Raw genomic sequence first — 21,840 nt, forward strand, 5'->3', positions numbered from 1 at the left:
TGACAATAATATCAAACATGAATCTAGTTTGTGACTAACGAGTTCGTCTCTCTTACAAAACCACATAAACACAGAATAAATCAATTACCATCAAAATAATCCGGAATGAATCAACAATATAAAGCAGCTGATTAATTGTAGGTGTATGACGTCATTGTACTTTAACAGACCTGAGCAACAATATTACAGTTACTGTCTTGCAAGACGATGATAAAAATCTCGATTTCCTGTAACAGAACTTATCTACAAACCCTCCGCCGTGTCGCTATGGTAACAGAACTTATCTACAAACCCTCCCCTGTGTCGCTATGGTAACAGAACTTACTTAGAGATTCTAGACATAAATACAGCCATTCTTTTTAATCAAAGTGAGTTATTATCGTCAACGAAGGCATGCATTGTATCGTTATCCTATACATACGAGTGTTTGCATTGCTGTATGGATCAAAGCACTTTATATCAGTCAAACTTGAGGTCTTTCTCTAGTTTTTAGTATTTCTAGTCTTTCTCTATATTTTAGTTTTCAACTTTTGTTTATCACATGATTCCTGGTGCGTTGAGGTTACCTTTCAATTAATTTTTGGATATAAATCTTTAATTTTCATGAAAGTTTAACTGTCCAATGGCCTGAGATTGATACTCTCGCCAAAAAGAGCTGATACTCTCGCAAAAGAGTGTTTATATTCTGTGTTTCGAAATTTTAAATCTATAATGATATCATATTTTCTTCAACACTCTGTGGCTAATTCACCATAAAATACATTTTGTTGCAGTTTATGGCATTGAAGTAAAAGATCACACGGTTTTAGCTTTCTATGGGATTGGCACCGTTAATCACAGAAAAAAAAACATTCGTTCGATGTCACTTTGAGTAAAAGTTTTGTCTTTTTTGATATTTTTGATTTCTTCAACCTGTTACATAAAGTTTTCTTTTCAGGTTTTTAACGGAAAAATGTTTTACGTACATTGAAGAGCATACACCTATTCATCATTGTGCCTGGTTTTAAAGTTATCATTCGGTAACTTTGGAAAATCCAAAGACAAACATTTAATAATTTCGCTGAAGCTAAATTGTGCTAAATTCTCCTGACTGTTTTTATAGCCTGGATCGTTGCAATACCATATGTCGAGATTCAATATACACAGAAAGATGCATGGAATTTTACGCCACATTACAGAGTTGTATATTAAAAGCCTGTGGTATTTTGAAATGCAAACATCGATAACATGTAAAAGTAGGCCATGTCACTTCACTACATTCAACAACATCCACTTCAGTTCACAGTTTTAAACGCAAATCATAAGTTCCAAACTCTTAAAATAGCATGTTAAACATTTGTTGATGCGACCTGGATGTTACTGCATACCAGAGGCGAGGTTTTAAAATGGTTACAGTTTTAGTGTTAAGAGACCAAGTTACGTAGATTGCGACTTGCTCAAAATTATTTACAAATTTTAACTAACTTAAACTAAATTTACCAATTTGAACCAACTAAAACTAAATTTATTGATAGAAAAGAAATTTATATTACATCCAGCAAATAGTATGTGATGACGCCCTCAACGGTTTGAGTCTCACACATTTTCTGATAATGTGATCTTTCAAGGACAGTATTTATTTAATAACTGAACCATGATATCATTGAAATATATAGTTTCATAACAGTATTCTTGTGTAGAATTACTAAATTTATTCCCTGGCTGAATTTGTAGTCAAGATTTTTCAAATCATCGATTATTTTGTAATTAGATAACTGTGTGATATTTGACACCAATACATTGACCTTGGTCTGGCAAATTGAACATTGGAGATCAATTTTCCGTTTGACTGAAATGGCTAGAGAAAAGAGAAAGATATTGAGATCGTTTTATAATTAATTCAAAGATGATCTATTACATTAATCTGAAAATAAAAGTACTTCTGTGAGAAATATCTAGCGTCATGAAAAATACCATGAAAGCTAGTTTCGTTGTCGATGACTCAGCCTATACAGTTCAAGAGAAGCAGACAGTATCAACATTTTGTTTTACTCTAATTGTAGATTTTCATGACAACAACGGTATTGGCGTCAACAAGAATTGAATTACGACTGCAACATTTCGATAATTCAAACGAAAGAATTATAGACGGTGGTCGCTGTGATCCTTTCGGTGGCAACTGTGACGTCAAAATTTCCTTTTGTCTCGAACTTGGATCAAGGTGAGTGACGATTGGTCTCTTTACTGTTAAAACTCTGCAAAACCCTTTGATTGAATTCCAATCCTGGCTACTTTTGTCGCCTCTTGAACAAATGTCTCTTTAAAAGTTGATTAATCTGCATGTAAATTCCAAAGCTTTCCAATAGTCAAAGGAAAGTGTAGCGTTGCTTGGATGGTCAATCGAAGGCCGGGGATCGACGTGTGAGACAGAAAGCCGATAGAGGGACCGTGGTCAAATGAATCATTCCCGGGCCTTCGATCGACTATCAAAGTAACGCTGCAAGCACCTTAGACTTGGTTCAAGTCGGTGAATTCTTAAAAAATAAACTCATTTATAATAGTTTCTCTTGTGTCTCTCCTATTTCGTACAAACCTATTCGGAATTTGGCAGCCCAGGCCAGATTTCCCCAGCGATTGAATGCGTTACCTTTGATCATGAGTCTGCGCAGAAGTGAGTTAGTTTCTGCCGTGATTCCGGGGCAGGCGACAGAAGTTGCAACTGAAAAATGACCTGAGGGCAGCGCTGCCCTGAGGGCAGCTCAGAGTGGAGGAAACATGTGCACAACATTCAATGACGTCACTGATGAACTGTATATCTGCCCTGAGGGCAGCTCAGATATATTGCTGCCCTCAGGGCAGATTGGCAGATAGGATAGGAAATGTATGTCTGCCCTGAGGACAGCTCAGATATATTGTTGCCCTCAGGGCAGATTGGTAGATGGGATAGGAAATGTATGTCTGCCCTGAGGGCAGCTCTGATATATTGTTCCCTCAGGGCAGATTAATAGATATACAATTATGCAATGATGAGTGAGCATAGCAAATGTGTGTCTGCCCTGAGGGCAGCTCAGATATATTGCTGCCCTCGGGGCAGATTGGTAGGTAGTATAGGAAATGTATGTCTGCCCTCAGGGCAGATTGATAGATATACAATTATGCAATACTTTCAGGATAGGAAATGTATGTCTGCCCTGAGGGCATATTGCTGCCCTCAGGGCAGCAATATATCTGAGCTGCCCTCAGGGCAGACATATTTATATATCCTATCCTTAAAGTATTGCATAGTGTAATCTACCAATCTGGACTGAGAGCAGCAATAAGTATTGCATAGTGTATATCTACCGATCTGCCCTGAGGGCAGCAATATATTAGAGCTGCCCTCAGGGCAGATATACATTTCCTATCCTTAAAGTATTACAAAGTGTATATCTACCAATCTGCCCTGAGGGCAGCAATTTATTAGAGCTGCCCTTAGGGCAGACATACATTTCCTATCCTATCTGCCAATCTGCCCTGAGGGCAGCAATATCTGAGCTGCCCTCAGGGCAGGCATACAGTTCCTCAGTGACGTCATTGGATGTTGTGCACATGTCTACTCCCCTCTGAACTGCCCTAAGGGCAGCGCTGCCCTAAGGTCATTTTTCAGTTGCAACTTCTGCCGCCTGTTGATTGCGGGTGAAGCTCCCCTGTATAGCATTCACACTACCACCGTGGGTGGAGGGACGATGACACCACTCATTGTGTCCACTCCACTCACGCGCGTGTTTCACATAAATACAAAATACAAATCATTGCGTTCACTCCACTCAAACATTCACAAATCACAGACTTGAACCAAGTCTACAAGCACCTGTGTACATAGTTATAGCTATCAAAACAATCAAGCATCAGCCGTAAACTTTGCAGCTATAGATCGAAACATCGTACGCCAGAAATACATCTATGTTTAGACAAAAATCTCAGTGTCAGCGTGCTTCTTTTCAACGTATTTTCACACACACAGAGATACACACAGACACACACACACACAGAGACACACACACACACATTACAAAAATTACTTCAAGTACAAAGTAATAATCACAGTCAGCTGTGGTCTATTCCGCTCTGAGTCTATGCGCCCAATAGAAGTTTATACATATGCCTGGGTTTTTCTCAGGCATATATACAAACGTCTATGGGGCGCACAGATGCAGAGCGGAATAGACCACAGCTGACTGTGGTAATAATTCAGTGATGTTCTCATACTTTTTGTTGTCTTAAAGGTGTTATCAGTGAGGCCGATGTAAACCTTCTCCTTAGGGACCGTTCTGTTTTTACGGCCTGGGGGTGCCGGCAAAATCTTGTCACCGGTGTTCAATAAAATAGAGACCCCCTGCATTTTTCGTGAAAAAAGATGACCCCCCCCCCTTTGTCAGACAAAATAATTTGATGACCCCCCCCTCCGCTGAGAAATAACCAAAACCCATATGTCAAATTTACCCATACGGTTTGAATTTGAACTGCGGTACGCGGCGCACTTTATTCATATAGCAGAGATGCCAGTGCACAAACTTCTCAGCCACATCCATGCAAACGTCTATTAATTAGGACGACTGTAAAGCAATTTTTAACTTAATTTCCATAGACAACTTACGTCCATGGACATTTTATAAAGTAAACTTTATTAGAGTGGTTCGCCAAAGGCAGCCCATTACTTAAAGTCAACTTTATTCTAGGTAAAGAGGGTCGATCATGGCCATTGCATAAAGTAAACTTTACTGGACAGGGCCGCTGAAGGCGTCCGGCTGTTAAGATGGTCATGGGGTATTACATAAAGTCAATTTATTGTAGTGGGCCGCCGCAGGCGGCCCGCCGGTAAAGAGGGTCGATCATGGCCATTGCATGAATAGAATAGAATAGAATAGAATTGATCTTTATTGAACTGTATGCCACTCTGGCATATTAGCACATAAAATAAAGATTTTCAACATCAAGTTGAACAAGTCAGAATGAAAGAAAAAAAACTTCCAAATTCACTTAGAAATAATATAAAATTTTCTCTTTTCAAAACAACAATAAATAAATTTTGCCAAAGAAACAGCTGTGTTATTGTTTGTCATTATTTCAATAAATGTTTCAGTTAAACTTTGTTTCTTGTCTTTTAAACGCGGGATTTGTATTCTTTCTTTGTTATATAATGGGCATAAGAGTAGAAAGTGTATTTCATCTTCTATTTTGTTACTCTTGCAACATGGGCAGAGACGTTTTTCTGCTCCCATTTTACGATGTCTACCTGTTTCTATGTTAAGTTGATGTGCACTTAGTCTAAATTGTGTTAGAGAAGCCCTTGTGCGTGGATTTTTCACAATATCTAAGTAAGTTTCATAATGTTGGTGTGTTTTGAATAAACGGTATTTTTCATATTGCCCTGTTTATTATCATTAAATAATACATTATGTATTTGTGTCTAAAATGTTCTTCTATTTGAAACCTATGTTTTTTAAATCTGTTTTGTCTACATGTTGATTTTTCCAAATTTTTTCAAAGCCAAAGCCTGACAATAATTTACGTACTGTAAACACCCAGTTCTGAGTAGTTTCTGACTCCCTTTCATTTTGGTATGTTTCTTTTATTAAACTAGTTTCAGGACTTGAAATAATTTCCCCCAATATTTTAACATAGAAAGTGCGATTTTAGCTTGCAATGGTAAACAACCCACTTCCAACAAGACAGCAATGTTAGTTGTTTTGCAGTGGACCTGCAGGACTGACTTCAAAAATTTTTGTTTGTGTCTTTTCAACACTAGAGTTTAAGTTTAAAGCTTCTAAGTTTATCACCTGTGGACCCCATATTTCTGCACATGATTGGCTGAATAACTGCTTCAAAGAGTTTTAAAAATGTTCGTACTGGAAGAATATTTTCTGATCTTAATAGTTGCCTGATCTTAAATTTTGCTTTAAGAGCTTTGTAACTTGCTAAGTTAAATTAACCATTATTTGTTAATGTTAATCCTAAGTATTTATATTTTTGAACAATTTCCAATTCTTTATCATCATAGAAAAATTTGTATTTATGTATTTTATGGCCAGATTTGTTAAATATCATTATTTTTGTTTTGTTATAGTTTATGGCTAATCCCCATTTTTCACAATAATTTTTGAGATTGTTGATACTGTGTTGTAAACCTGTGGCAGTTTCCGATAAAACCACCAAATCATCAGCATATAAAAGTGAACCAAGGGCTTCGATCAAATTGTTTACTTTTAAAGGGGCGCTCTCTCTTTCACTAAAACAACTTTTAATATCATTAATGAAAATATTAAATAAAATTGGGCTTAGACCATCACCCTGTCTTATTCCTCTCTCAACTGGAAATGAATAAAAGTAATGAAGTAAACCTAATTGGAGTGGGCCGTCAAAGGTGTCTGCCCGTTAAGAGGGTCATGGATAATACGTAAAGTATATTTATTGTAGTGGGCCGCCAAAGGCAGCTCGCCGGTAAAGAGGGTCGATCATGACCATGGCATAAAGTGAACTTTATGTAGGTATATTATGTTTTTGAAAATGTGGTGACACCCCCCCCCCTTTCCTACCAGTGAAAAAGCGATGACCCCCCCCTTCGCGGATTCCAAAATTACGATGACCCCCCGGCCGTAAAAACTGAACGGTCCCTTATTGACTCCCGGTGATACTTTGCCCTTGCAAATGACACCTTTGAATACTGACAGCACGGAACTATCAAAGTTTATTTGGTCTCTCAAGAACAAGGACAATGTCTTTGACGTGTCATGGCCAATTGTTGATAAAGCATCAAGTTAATCTAACAAAAGAAAGCGATGTAATCTTTGTATATCAGAAAAGCTATACATTATCAATGCTGACAAATCTACGCCATTAAACAAACGCCTGAGGTGGTTTCAAAATATCTCTCGCAAAACAAATATTATTTATCAAATTTTGACACGATTATCGTATGTCTCAACCACATAAACGAGAATGTTAGGGCTAAGGATCTTTTCAGTCCTGACTGCCTGTCTGAAGATTGCAAATGCATGAAACTTAAGTAACAAATGTTATTACTTTGAACTTGGAGTAATTTGGGCTATACATACATACATACATACACATACACGGTAAATCGCTCAGTCGTAATTTAGCATTGTTTTACACCGTGAAGATTTTCAAACTTCAGAGAGAGAGAGAGAGAGAGAGAGAGAGAGAGAGAGAGAGAGATGATGATGATGATGATGATGATGATGATGATGATGCTCTGACTCCGGGAATAACAAGACGAAAGACATATCATCTTTATGTCATCTGTGTGGCTTAAGAATTCAATAATGCCATTTTTCTTTCTGAATCATCCTCGTCTATCTATCAAGCAGTTTAAAATACAAAGACAATCTGAAATCCTTCACCACTGAAATATTTTAAAATATTTTACATTCAATTATGCTAAGAGTCAGAGGCTTTACATTTTTCTCTAGCAATATGGGGAAGCTTTGCTGATACATGCTGAAGCGTTAAAAAAACATCCAAAAATGTGCATTCCAGCTTTCTTGCCTTTAACGCTGTATATTATAACCTACCATCAACAAATTCACAACACTGGGGACAAAATGCCAACAATTATTGCTTATTCAGTTGCATTCAGGACAAGACAAACAACAACAACAATTTGATATCATAGAACGAAAACTTTTTCTTCTTCATAAGTTTTTCCCTAACGCTACGTGATGAGTATTTCTACGTCGGTCATTAAACACCGTGATTAGATACTCACCAAGCAATGTGTTTGATTTCATCGATAGCACTGGATCTCAAGACTTCAGTAACTGTCTATTAGATCGACGCAGTAGTCTTATCTATACAAATAGAAACTCCTTTGATTTTCCGGATGTGATACCAAATGGTATAGAGCAACCATTAGCACTTTCCATCGGTCCATGGCCGGTAAGTTAACCCTCTATTTCCATTGGTCCATAGATTTATATGTGCAATATAGAGTGCGTTCTGGAAAAGTGTCACGGCAACGTCGCGTCATTTTCAACTATTTTAAACAAACAAAATAGATGAATTTACGTTTAGTTCTGACCTCATCGATATGAATCACCACAGATGAATATTTTTTTAATATTCTGACGTGACATTCATGTAGAAAATTCGATGGATTTTTTATTTCTATACCATTTTTTCATTGTACAGGGCAGTATACGTTTTAAGGCCGTCGCTTACGATGTCGATGACATAGGCGGTAACGACAAAATTGACGTGTACGACACTGATATTACAATGGATCCAGCAAGCGGCAGTTCAACTGCTAACTGGCATGATTATGCCGTAGAGGGACATCATAGTTCAAGGTAATTTTCTGAATTTAAATATGGACTACTGACTGTGAACACTAACTAGACATGCAAGCTGACATATGTCAGTGAAATTCAGGCCTCACTTCAGCTTTGTACAACACTAATCCGTTCACAATGATCGTAATCGGACAACTGTTTTCAAAATGTTTGGAAATATTGGTCAAGATGGACTTTACTAAATTGTCGTTTAAATAATGTTAATTTCCTTGTGTGGTGCTAAGTGTTCATTAAACATTTAAAGGCTTAAAACACTGCAAAAAATATTTCTGTCAATAATAAGGTTGGGAGTACACACATGTCTGAACAATGCCTCTCAGATGTCTTCCTATTTTCCGATTCTTTTTCTACTGTCCAGAGCCGCTAAATTGTCTCTCTCACGTCCAGTTGCATGAAAGTCGTAATACTGGCGATGTTGAGACAACTTTATTATGGATTATAATTATGACTGCTCACTCTGATTGGTTCACAGCATTGATATCAGATTGAAAGTGTACTGCGATGACAATTACTATGGTGACATGTGCGACCTGTACTGTCTAGCAAATGATGACGTCACCGGTCACTACGATTGTAATAGACTCAACGGTCATAAAATGTGTCATTCAGGATGGACAGGTGCAAACTGCGACGTCAATATTGATGAATGTTCGTCTTCACCGTGCCAAAATGGTGCTGAATGCGTAGATCACGTGAACAGTTTCAATTGCCTGTGTGGTGCAGGATTTACAGGTATACTTTCCAGACTGATGTTTTTTGCTCACGTATTCACACACGTGAGCATATGTCGCAGCGATGTCTGTCTGTCTGTCTGTCTGTCTGTCTGTCTGTCTGTCTGTGCGCTCGATATCTCCAAAACGGCTCTTCAGATCAGAATGAAATTTGGTACATAGATCCAGTCGGCAAATGGCAAGAACTGATTAGTTTTTGGTGGGTGTGGCTTGCTTACTTTTTGCTCATTTGCATAATTAATAATTTTAGAAAAAACAGCTATACATTGAGAACGGCTGCACAGAATTTGTTGAGACTCGCTACAAATGTTGATCACACCAAGATATATCAGCAGTGGGAACCATTCAGGGGTGACATGAAAGATAGTTGCTAATTTGCATATTTAATGAACTTTCCTAATTAGGAATATATATCTGATTTGACTTGATCAAAATTGACCAAACTTGGTATGTATATCGAAGATACTATGATTAAACATTATTGAAAGTCATTAAGCATTTTAACTTCAGCCAATTCCTATTTTGCATATTTAATGAACTTTCCTAATTAGGGATATATCTGAATTGACTGGACCAAAGTTGATGAAACTTGCTACATATATTGAAGACTCTATGATGCAACATTATTGAAAATCATTAAGCATTTTTACTTCATCCAATTCCTTATTTGCATATTTAATGAACTTTCTTAATTAGGGTTATTTATCTGAATTGACCCGACCAAAGTTGACGCAACTTGCTATATACATTAACGACACTATGATACAACATTATTGAAAGTTATTAAGCATTTTTTCTTCAGCCAATTCCTAATTTGCATTTTCAATGATCTTTTCTAATTACGGATATATATACTGGGATTTACTTGATCAAAGTTGGGAAAACATGCAATGTACATTGATGATTATACCAGGTTATAACAATATCAAAAGTCATTTCACATTTTCATGACAGCTAATTTATAATTTGCATATCTAATGAGCTTTCACAGTTCGGCATATATGGCCTGAAGGACTTGGCCAACGGTTATTGCACTTGCTATATAAAGTGGTGATACAAATGACAGCAGCCAAAGAAATTTAATATTTTTATTTCAGCTAATTACATATTTGTATAGTTCATGGCCTTTTAGAATTAATTGTGGTGAATATTGTTCATTATGTTGATCATAATACTTTCAATGAAGTTGCAAACATGTGGCAAAGGTTCATATTCACACATAACTGCAATACATAATGAAACACGTGAGCATTTTCAGTTCGAATCTGGTCTGTAACGCAGTATTGTATCCTAGTAATGTATAGTAACATAGTGTGATAAGGTGTGATATGGTGTGGTGTGACATGATGTGATGTGATGTGATGTGATTTAATGTGGTATGATGTGGTGTGATGTGATGTGGTGTGGTGTGATATGATGTGATGTGATGTGATGTGATGTGATGTGATGTGGTGTGATGTGATGTGGTGTGGTGTGATGTGATGTGATGTGATGTGATGTGATGTGATGTGATGTGATGTGATGATGTGATGTGATGTGATGTGATGTGATGTGATGTGATGTGATATGATGTGATGTGATGTGATGTGATGGTGTGATGTGATGTGATATGATGTGATGTGATGTGATGTGATATGATGTGATGTGATATGATGTGATATGGTGTGATGTGATGTGATGTGATGTGATGTGATGTGATGTGATGTGATATGGTGTGATGTGATTTGATGTGATGTGATGTGATGTGATGTGGTGTGATGTGATATGATGTGTTGTGATGTGATGTGATGTGATGTGATGTGATGTGATGTGGATGTGATGTGATGTGATGTGATGTGATGTGATGTGATGTGATGTGATGTGATGTGATGTGGTGTGATGTGATGTGGTGTGATGTGATGTGATGTGATGTGATGTGATGTGATGTGATGTGATGTGATGTGATGTGGATGTGATGTGATGGATGTGATGTGATGATGTGATGTGATGTGATGTGATGTGATTGGTGTGATGTGATGTGATGTGATGTGATGTGATGTGATGTGATGTGATATGGTGTGATGTGATGTGGTGTGATGTGATGTGATGTGATGTGATGTGATGTGGTCTGGCGTGATGTGGTCTGGCGTGATGTGGTCTTGCGTGATGTGGTCTGTGGTGGTGTGTGTGATGTGATGTGATGTGATGTGATGTATGTGACGTTATGTGATGTGATATGAATAATATGATGTGATGTGAGTGATGTACCTTCGTCTAATGTGGTTAAATCTGTAACCTATATGTAACGTACACAATATTTGTTTTATTTCACACAGGAACTTTTTGTGAAGTAAACATTGACGAATGTGAGAGTTTACCATGCTTAAACGGTGGCAGCTGTATCGATGGAAATAACGAATTCGTGTGTATTTGTGCGGCGGGTTACTTTGGTAACATATGTGAGACTGACATCGATGAGTGTGCAAGCCAACCATGTCAAAATGGTGCCACCTGTACTGACATCATCGCTGGCCATCTGTGTACATGCGCTGAAGGTTTTGTTGGCGTGTCATGTGAAACTGAACTCGACGAGTGTACAAGTTCACCATGCGAAAATGGCGGCACGTGTATTGACGAGGTTGCTAATTATACTTGTCAATGTGTCTCTGGCTTTGAAGGGAGACACTGTGAACTTGACATTGACGAATGCCATAGCAACCCATGTCAGAACAATGGGACATGTGAACATGGTGTGGACAGCTACAATTGTACATGTTCACCGGGATATGAAGGTTTGAACTGTGATATCGATATAAATGAATGTGAAAGTGGTCCGTGTTTTCATAATGCAAGCTGTATGGATATGGTCAATGGCTTTCAGTGTCTCTGTACATCTGGTTATGAAGGCGACACATGTCAATACGATATCAACGAGTGTCAAAGTGTACCGTGTAAAAACAATGCTACATGCATCAACCAAATCGATGGATTCTCATGTCAGTGTGTTCCTGGATACCAAGGTGAAGTTTGTGACGTCAATATAGATGAGTGTTCGTTTCAACTTTGTGAAAACCAAGCAAGTTGTATCGATGGTGTGAATGACTTCACTTGTCTGTGCCAGCCTGGATACACAGGCAAGACGTGTTCCATCGACATTGACGAGTGTAGTAGCAATCCATGCTATAACAATGCAACCTGTGTTGACAAGGTAAACAAATTAACATGCATAAAATGGTACTATGGCGACCTTTTGAGTTTTACGTGTACTTGTAATCAATAAGTGATAAAGTTCAGAGAGTGGACCGTAGTTTAGAAGTTCAAGTTCCAACAGATGAAAACGAAAATAAATTGACCATCACACACATTTTTGTAAGTCCACGACTTTCAGGACAGAAGGAATAATTTGATATTCTGAGATTCACTGGCTATGACGTCATTTGTTTGTTTAGAAAAGTTTAATTACTCTTTGCCACATTAATATAAAATCTCTCTAAACATTCAAGTCAGATGACAACATTTCAAAAGTAAAGGATAATCTAGTCTTGACTTCAACTTGAAACTTGATATGTCGATGAGAAACTCATTTTCAGTAAAAACGATAATTGTGATTAGTACATGCTATTCGTGTAACTCCGTACACTTTTCAATTTTTGCAGCCGATCATTTTACTACAGATACACTTATATTTTTTTTCATTACCCTAGGTTGACAGCTATTTCTGTTTATGTCCCGATCAGTGGTATGGAGAGAATTGTGAATATCTGAAAGACAGTTGCTATGGCAATAACTGTACCAATAATTCTACTTGTGTGCCGCATGTTGATGGTTATACTTGTACTTGTCAGCCAGGATTTGAAGGTGATCTCTGTGACGTAGACATTGATGAGTGTGCCAGTTCACCATGTATGAATGGCGCCAATTGTTCACACAGTCTAGATTCCTACTATTGCAGTTGTCGCCATGGTTATCACGGACTAAATTGTGAATTTGAAATTGACGAGTGTCAATCATCACCCTGTCGAAATGGAAGCTGTGTTGATGGCATTGCTAACTTTACTTGCAAATGTGATCCTGGTTTCACGGGATACTTTTGTGAAACAGAAATCGACGAATGTTTACCAACCCCTTGTTACTATGGTAACTGTACGGATCTAATAAACGGTTATTTGTGCGATTGCTTTCCTGGCTACAATGGAACACAGTGTGACATCGATATAGATGAATGTCAAAGTTCAGCCTGTGTTTATGGTTCATGTGTTGACGTCATCGATGGTTTTCATTGCAATTGTGAAAGTGGCTTTAATGGTACACTCTGTGATGTCAATATTGACGATTGCCAATCAAATCCATGTGTCCACGGCGCATGCGTAGATTTGGTCGACAATTACAGATGTGAGTGTAACGAGGGCTTTACGGGCGAAAACTGTGACCTTGACATTGATGAATGTGAGTCGTCTCCTTGTTACCATGGCAATTGCACTGACATGGAAAATGGGTACTTCTGTGATTGCGAGGACGGTTACAGCGGTAAAGTGTGTCAAAACTGTGAAAAACTTAATTGTACCCACGGAGTGTGTGATAGAAACAGCACAGACTTTTACTGTCTTTGTGATGTTGGTTATCATGGTGAATATTGTGAGGTAGAAGATGATGAATGTTCAAGTTCTCCATGTGTCTTTGGTAGATGCGTTGATGAAATTAATGGGTATTCATGTATTTGTCAACAAGGATACAAAGGTAAGTTGCAAAGTAAATATTATCACATCTTCCACAGTAATATTTGTAACTTTTCACTCTGCATTAATTTAGCTTATCGTTCAACAACCAATATGGGTCAGACTACACTGAGGGACATTTAAGGACGGTATTTCTGAATACAGAAAGGATTGGAACAGTATTTTCAATGCAGAATTGAGAGGACAGTGTAATCTCTCAAGAATAGGGTGACGGACAGTTTTATCAGTGCACAACATGTGTCGAAGAATAGCATTTCCACAACAAAATACAGGACGGCATTTTCACTCGACGGTATTTTCACTCGACGGTATTTTCACTTACAGGACGGTATTTTCACTTACAGGACGGTATTTTCATTCACACTAGGTAATAGGAGAGCATTTACTTGTGCAGAATGTGGTGAAGGATAATACTAAGTGTGTACCTTTCACCAGTTACCACAAAACTCGTGTTTTTTCAAGTTTTCCCTTTAAGTTTGGGATAATCACAGCCTTTATACCATAGCATACCGCAGCCTTTTACAGGAGAGAGTCCTCCTTTGTGTACAAAGAATGTTAGCAAAAATGACATGTTTGTGTTGAAAAGTGATATTCACTGGTTTTTAATGACTTGTCATTCCATCTGCAGGAGCCAACTGTGACGTTAACATTGACGACTGTGTTTCAAGGCCTTGTCTCCATGGAAATTGCGTTGATAAGGTCGATAACTTTACGTGTCATTGTTACCCTGGATACAGAGGGAGACATTGTGAGGAAGATATCGACGAATGTCAATCATCACCCTGTCAAAATGGCGCCAAGTGTATTGATGACGTCAATTCCTTCACATGTACATGCGCAGAGGGTTATAAAGGTTCATTGTGTCAAGACGACATGGATGAATGTGAAGGGAATCCCTGTGGAGAAAACCAAGTGTGTACCAATACACCTGGTGGTTATCAATGTTCTTGCAAGGAAAATTACATGGGTGAAGACTGTCAACACGAAGTCAATTTCTGCAATGAAAGGCCGTGTTTCTATGGACGCTGTATTGGACAGAAGAAGGGAAGAAAGTGAGTTCATAACAAAAGTTGACTTGTTAGATGACTTCTTATAATCATTGGTAAACTCTTAACACTTGCCACATGAGAGAAATATGATATCAGATATTTTATCGCAATATTTTTCAGTCAATGTCACAATACTGGTCAGTCCGTATTTCCCAACAGAAAATTTATATACTTTCAAATAATAAGTTCCAAAATAATAATTTCCAAAATGCCAAAATGAATAGAATCATAAATCAGTTTTAAAGTAAGATAAAAGATCAGTTCCAAATTGTTACACCACCATACTTACTACAATATTAATTTACTTTTGCTAATTAACATTTGTTAATTTTACAGGTGTAAATGTGATAAAGGATTTTTTGGCGAATATTGTCAGTACGGTAAGTTTCTTAAGTATTAGCACCTTTTTTGATCAAACAAGACGATGTCATTTGAACTTCTTTATCGCCATGGTAACTGTGAAAACAAACTGATGTATTCCGCCGAATACAGCATCGGGACTCATATTCACAACTTTTATGTAAAAGTAGACCGTACAGTTTAAAGTCTGCGATCTTTGGTGAAGGTAAGATGTAGCGACGTAAGATAGAGCAATATGTTGTGGAGATGAAATCTGATTGGAAATTTAATGCGGTTTGTTTTCAATTTTTATACAGATTTAGTAACGTATGGTTATCAAATGATGCTAGTTGGCGACGTTATCGATATCAAAAAGTTTGAAGAAGACATGGAGAAGTTTTTAAACCACCCTAAGAAGTTCCAGAGAAGAAGCGATGACAGCGCAGCAGTTACCGTTATAAATGAGGAGCGATATATTTCACCAAGTACAGGGTATGTAGCAACATGATCAGATATGACAAGTTATGTAACAACATATCCGACAAGGTGGGTAACAATGTGACAATATCTGACAGGGTATGTAACAAGATGACAATATCTGACAGGGTATGTAACAAGATGACAATATCTGACAGGGGAAAGATGACAATATCTGACGGGGTATGTAACAAGATGACAATATTTGACGGGGTATGTAACAAGATGACAATATTTGACGGGGTATGTAACAAGATGACAAAATCTGACGGGGTGTGTAACAAGATGACAATATCTGACAGGGTATGTAACAAGATGACAATATCTGACGGGGTGTGTAACAAGATGACAATATCGGACAGGGTGTGTAACAAGATGACAATATCTGACAAGGAATTTAACAAGATGATAATATGGACAATCTGTGGCTTTGCTCACACTGATATGCGCATGGATAGTGACGTGGAGAGGGTGACGCAAATTGTTTAGATAACGGTAAAGGGGGCAGTTGGTAGATAAGGTTACGTCACAAGTGCATCCAGCCAGTGGTAGTAGGTGGCGCATGGTGACCCACACATGTCAAGGTCTAAACCCTTTTCCCCGTGTCCTCCCAGACGTTAACAATGATTATAGCAAAGCCATAATCACCCATTATTAAACGTTTTCGCAACCAGATCCATAGAAGTACAGACAGGTTAAATTCTTACAATTAAACCAGATATGAACTGTAAATGCTCACGTGTTTCATTATATATTGAAGTTATGTGTAAATTTGAACCGTTGCCACATGTTCTCAACTTCATTGAAATTATTATGATCAACATAATGAACAATAATCACCGCCGATTAATTCTAAAAGGTCATGAAGTATAAAAATATGTAATTAGCTGAAATAAAAATATTAAAAGTTATTTGACTGCTCTTATTGTATCACCACTTTATATAGCACGTGTAATTACCGTTGGCCAAGTCCTTCAAGCCATAAATGCTGAGCTGTGAAAGCTCATTAGATATGCAAATTATAAATTAACTGACATGAAAATGTGAAATGACTTTTGATATTGTTTTAACCTGGTATAATCATCAATGTACATAGCATGTTTTGCCAACTTTGATCAAGTAAATCCCGGTATATATCCCTAATAAGCAAAGTTCATTAAATATGTAAATTAGGAATTGGCTTAAGTAAAAATGCTTAATGATTGTCAATAATGTTGTATCATGGTATCTGTAATATTTTGTCAACTTTGGTCAAGTCAATTCAGATATATATCTCTAATTAGGAAAGATCATTAAATATGCAAATTAGGAATTGGCTGAAGAGAAAATGCTTAATGACTTTCAATAATGTTGTATTATAGTGTCTTTAATGTACATAGCAAGTTTCTCATCAATTTTGATCAAGTCAATTCAGATAAATATCCCTAATTATGAAAATTCATTTAATATTAAAATTAGGTTTTGGCTGAAGTAAAAATGTCTTTTGACTTTCAATAATGTTATATCACAGTATCTTCGATGTATATAGCAAGTTTGAACAACTACATTCAAGTTAATTCAGATATATATCCCTAATTGGGAAAATTCATTAAATATGCAAATTCAGAATTGGCTAAAGTAAAAATGCTCACTGACTTTCAAAAATGTTGTATCATAGTGGCTTCAATACATGTAGCAAGTTTCATCAACTTTGGTCCAGTCATTTCAAATATACATCCCTAATTAACAAAGTTCATGAAATATGCAAATTAGGAATTGGCTGAAGTTAAAACGCTTAATGACTTTCAATAATGTTAAATCATAGTATCTTTAATATACATACCAAGTTTGGTTAATTTTGATCAAGTCAAATCAGACATATATCCCTGGTTAGGAAAGTTCATTAAATATGCAAATTAGCATTTATCTTTCACGTCACCCCTGAATGGTTCCCACTGCTGATATATCTTGGTGTGATCAATATTTGTAGCAAATCTCATCAAATTGTGTGTTGTCGTTTTTAATGTATATCCGTTTTTTTCTAAAATCATTAATTATGCAAATGAGCAAAAAGTATGCAAGCCACACCCACCAAAAACTAATCAGTTCTTGCCATTTACTAACTGAATATATGTACCAGATTTGATTCTGATCTGATGAGCCGTTTTTGAGATATCGGACCAACAGACAGACAGACAGACACACAGACGGACGGACAGACAGACAGACAGACAGACAGACAGACAGACATCGCTGCGACATATGCTCACGTGTGTAAGCACGTGAGCAAAAAATTACACAGATTAAAAGGTGCATATTAAAATTGTATTGTTAAAAGTCATAAAAATCGCAAAAAGTGGTTCAAAAAGCACATATATATATAAAGGAAAGCTATCTTTGATATATACAGGTTGTGTCACACTCTTGTCACGGTTTATTACACCTGACGTATTAATTGGTTATCATGATTGACGTGGACTTCGTCACGTGGCATACTTAAAACGTGATAAAACATGATTGAGGAGACTCTTGCATGGTCGCGGTCGTTCGTTCGGTCAGGTGATCTTGACCGGTGCGACACATCTTCCTGTGCACTATGTTAGCGTAGAAAAGCACGCGTACGCCTACGATCCCCGGGCTGACGAGTGGACACAAAACTCCAGTTAAATATTAGAAGACATAACATTGAGGACGTGCAACTAGCTACAAACAATGCCATGTCCATTCTTAGAAATGTTGATGGCATTCTCGTCACTTTTATAAACTCCCGGACCAAGTATTTTTATAAGTTGTGATTACGTTGACAACACGCGCACACAGTATCCAATGACAACAGTCACAGACGACAAAAAGTGACAGTGCAAGTATGGCAAAGAGCCAAAAGTACAGTGAGGCATTTCTAAAACAAGGATGAAAAAGTATACATCTTTCTTTGCAAAATACTAATTATTTATTTTATTTAATTATTACCTCCAAAATTTCCCTGCAAACTAAATACCCTCTCCTTTATTCATTTCCGCATTTACCCTCTTGGCCGGTTTAGGGGCCCGTTTTACCACTGGTAAAACAGTATTTTAGCATCATTGGAATGAGCTCTCGTCCAATCAGAATAACGCATGGTAGCATGATATAATATAATGTTTGACGCGTTATCATTTCTTCTTTTAGGGAACACCTAACAGAGTTGACGTTTGTAGTACGACGTGATGGTAAATATATGACTGCTAATGAAATCGACGAAACACTGGCTGATGTTGATGACGAAGAATTTGAAAATGTTTTAGGATATCGAGTACATGTTGGTAGAGCCGAACCAGTTGTTGATATTCGAAATGAAGATGACGGTACTTCCGTAAGTTATCACGGAATTTATGTTTGATAACATTCAGTTAGATGAGATTAGATGACCCAGGGGTAGCCCACTAGCCGATTCCAAAAATTGCAGCCAGGAGTGTTTTATATGCTTAATCTGATACAATCTTTCTTGAATGACGGTGAAATGAAGAGACGAAGAAGACGTCTTTTCATAACTGCACTGGGGTTTCAATGGAAAACACCTCTTCCTGACACTAAAGGATTCACAATAGGTGAACATATCGCTCATTTTGTCAAAATGTAAACATACCTCCGATGTGAGAGAGAGAGAGAGAGAGAGAGAGAGAGAGAGAGAGAGAGAGAGGGAGGGAGGGAGAGAGAGAGAGAGAATGTAAAAATGAAGAGTTGCGACATTGATTTATATTTGCAAATGAAGTGACCACTTGTACTGACTCCAACGTATTGTTTCTTCTCTTCATCCAGTCATGGCTATCCGCTAATTGGTACGTTCTTATTGTCATCATTGTCATCCTTGCTGGCATTATTGGGGTAGCCGTTTTCGTCAGACACAAATCAAGGTAAGATTTGAAGAATGTCTGTATCTCCAGAGTTCACTGATAAAGTCATTACATAAATGTGAATTCCAGAATCTCAAGATGACGCTGTAGAAACTAACCTTCCAGATAAAAACTTCTATGAGAGATTTTAGTGGATACATTGTAACAAAATCAAGAAACGACTTATGTGGCGATCAACTATGAGTTGGCTGGTGTGTCTAGGTATCGATCAACTATGAGTTGGTTGTTGTGTCTACGTATCGATCAACTATGTGTCTAGGTATCGATCAACTATGAGTTGGCTGTTGTGTCTACGTATCGATCAACTATGAGTTAGCTGTTGTGTCTAGGTATCGATCAACTATGAGTTAGCTGTTGTGTCTAGGTATCGATCAACTATGAGTTAGCTGTTGTGTCTAGGTATCGATCAACTATGAGTTAGCTGCTGTGTCTAGGTATCGATCAACTATGAGTTGGCTGTTGTGTCTAGGTATCGATAAACTATGTGTCTAGCTATCGATCAACTATGAGTTGGCTGTTGTGTCTAGGTATCGATCAACTATGAGTTAGCTGTTGTGTCTAGGTATCGATCAACTATGAGTTGGCTGTTGTGTCTAGGTATCGATCAACTATGAGTTGGCTGTTGTGTCTAGGTATCGATCAACTATGAGTTGGCTGTTGTGTCTAGGTATCGATCAACTATGAGCTGGCTGTTGTGTCTAGGTATCGATCAACTATGAGTTAGCTGTTATGTCTACGTATCGATCAACTATGAGTTAGCTGTTGTGTCTAGGTATCGATCAACTATGAGTTGGCTGTTGTGTCTACGTATCTCTAATTTACTGAATTCTCTCTTCATTAAATACTTCTTCATTGTTTCAATACTTTATAAGCTTACTTCCACCTTTCTGATGTAGATCTCGTCGTAAAATTGATGAAATTGTTGAAACAAAGGCTGAAGAAAACGACTACGTAAACATGGATGCCATGCAGTTGGCTTTCGAAAATCAAGTATTCGAACAGGTGAGTGAGGGCGTACTTGTTATAGAGAGACTGTCAGCGCAATATGGACAAAATGGTCAAATATGATGACATATACGTGTATGCTGCAAATTGATGGTTGGAAAATAATCAGCCTACAGTCGACTCTCAGATCAAACGATGTTTTAACTACAGTTTGAACCTGTTTCTATTTCAGGCCTCGTCATCTGATGAAACCAAGAGAGAGCCAGTTTTAGAATTTTCAAACAATTCACCGGTGTAAAAGAAAAAATGTTCCAGAAATGGATATATTTTTAAATTTTGAATGTGCTGCCAACACTTTGAATTTTGAATAACCATTTATCATTTCGATGTTACTTTTTTTAATTTGCGAATTTGAGATTGCAATTTTGAAATTGAAAACCCACCTTTTTTATTGACTATGAAAATTTGTCATTCAGAATTCCAATCGTCTGTTAGCTAGATTTGTCACTCCTCGCCTTTTTAGGTGCAAATCACGGAAAAATTTGTGAGTATCTTGATCATACCCTGTAAATAGCAGTTACTGTGTCCACGTACCATGTTTTTTCCTTCTGTAGACTTATTATGATATCGTTTTTCTCAATTTTGCGTAAATAATCGGAATGTGAAATAAAAATTTAGTACTGGAACATAAGTAGTCGGCGTTATGTTTGTAGATCATGCAGAGTTCTCTACAGTAACGGCGTTGCATTATGTGGTCGGAGTGAGTTCATTATATTTTTCACTCTCTTAACTAATTAACAGTATACCAGGAAAACTAATTAACAGTATACCAGGAAAACTAATTAACAGTATACCAGGAAAACTAATTAACAGTATACCAGGAAAACATTAAATTCCTTTGATTTCCTCCACGAGACAATCTGTATGTATAGGCACAATTGACAATCTGTATGTATAGGCACAATTGACAATCTGTATGTATAGGCACAATTGACAAATTTCTACAATTCATTAACAGAATATGTAGTTACGAAACATTTCTAGGAACGAAGAACTCTGTTATTTTTTGATATTTTCAGTATTTGTACATCTGCTTTTATAAATAAAACAGCGTGTTAGCAAACGTCATTTGTTACAAGATGTGATTTGGCGATGAGTGTAGAATGAGCCGGATCACAACAAATCATTGTCAATGTATAAATCAATACAAACAGTTTCTGATAAGATATTTCACGATACAGCCATGGTTTTTTATTGGAGTGTAATGTCTGGTAATCTTGAACTTCTGTGACTAGACTTGCAATATAAACCACCTTTTTTCCGTTTTAATAGCTTTACAATGGAATGCCATATAATAACCGATATGATCGTCTACGGAGCGCCGA

At 37.3% G+C, this 21,840-nt stretch overlaps 1 protein-coding gene across 3 annotated transcripts in view; it reads left to right on the top strand.

Moving 5' to 3' along the window:
• The window catches only part of LOC139124822 (fibropellin-1-like), a 38,200-nt gene extending 16,622 nt beyond the window's left edge, over positions 1 to 21,578 (top strand). For all 3 annotated transcript variants that reach the window (XM_070690933.1, XM_070690932.1, XM_070690931.1), the window contains 13 exons: positions 2,043 to 2,200; positions 7,773 to 7,914; positions 8,167 to 8,324; positions 8,800 to 9,059; positions 11,374 to 12,245; positions 12,742 to 13,774; positions 14,402 to 14,825; positions 15,159 to 15,202; positions 15,479 to 15,653; positions 18,786 to 18,969; positions 19,416 to 19,510; positions 20,407 to 20,512; positions 20,688 to 21,578. In XM_070690933.1, the coding sequence (XP_070547034.1) occupies positions 2,043 to 2,200; positions 7,773 to 7,914; positions 8,167 to 8,324; positions 8,800 to 9,059; positions 11,374 to 12,245; positions 12,742 to 13,774; positions 14,402 to 14,825; positions 15,159 to 15,202; positions 15,479 to 15,653; positions 18,786 to 18,969; positions 19,416 to 19,510; positions 20,407 to 20,512; positions 20,688 to 20,753 (3,717 nt within the window). In that variant the 3' untranslated portion in view covers positions 20,754 to 21,578. The remainder of the gene's footprint in view (positions 1 to 2,042; positions 2,201 to 7,772; positions 7,915 to 8,166; positions 8,325 to 8,799; positions 9,060 to 11,373; positions 12,246 to 12,741; positions 13,775 to 14,401; positions 14,826 to 15,158; positions 15,203 to 15,478; positions 15,654 to 18,785; positions 18,970 to 19,415; positions 19,511 to 20,406; positions 20,513 to 20,687) is intronic.
• The last annotated feature ends 262 nt before the right edge of the window (positions 21,579 to 21,840 follow it).

The sequence above is a fragment of the Ptychodera flava genome, assembly GCF_041260155.1.
Source record: "Ptychodera flava strain L36383 chromosome 23 unlocalized genomic scaffold, AS_Pfla_20210202 Scaffold_24__1_contigs__length_23054250_pilon, whole genome shotgun sequence".
Lineage (NCBI taxonomy): Eukaryota > Metazoa > Hemichordata > Enteropneusta > Ptychoderidae > Ptychodera > Ptychodera flava.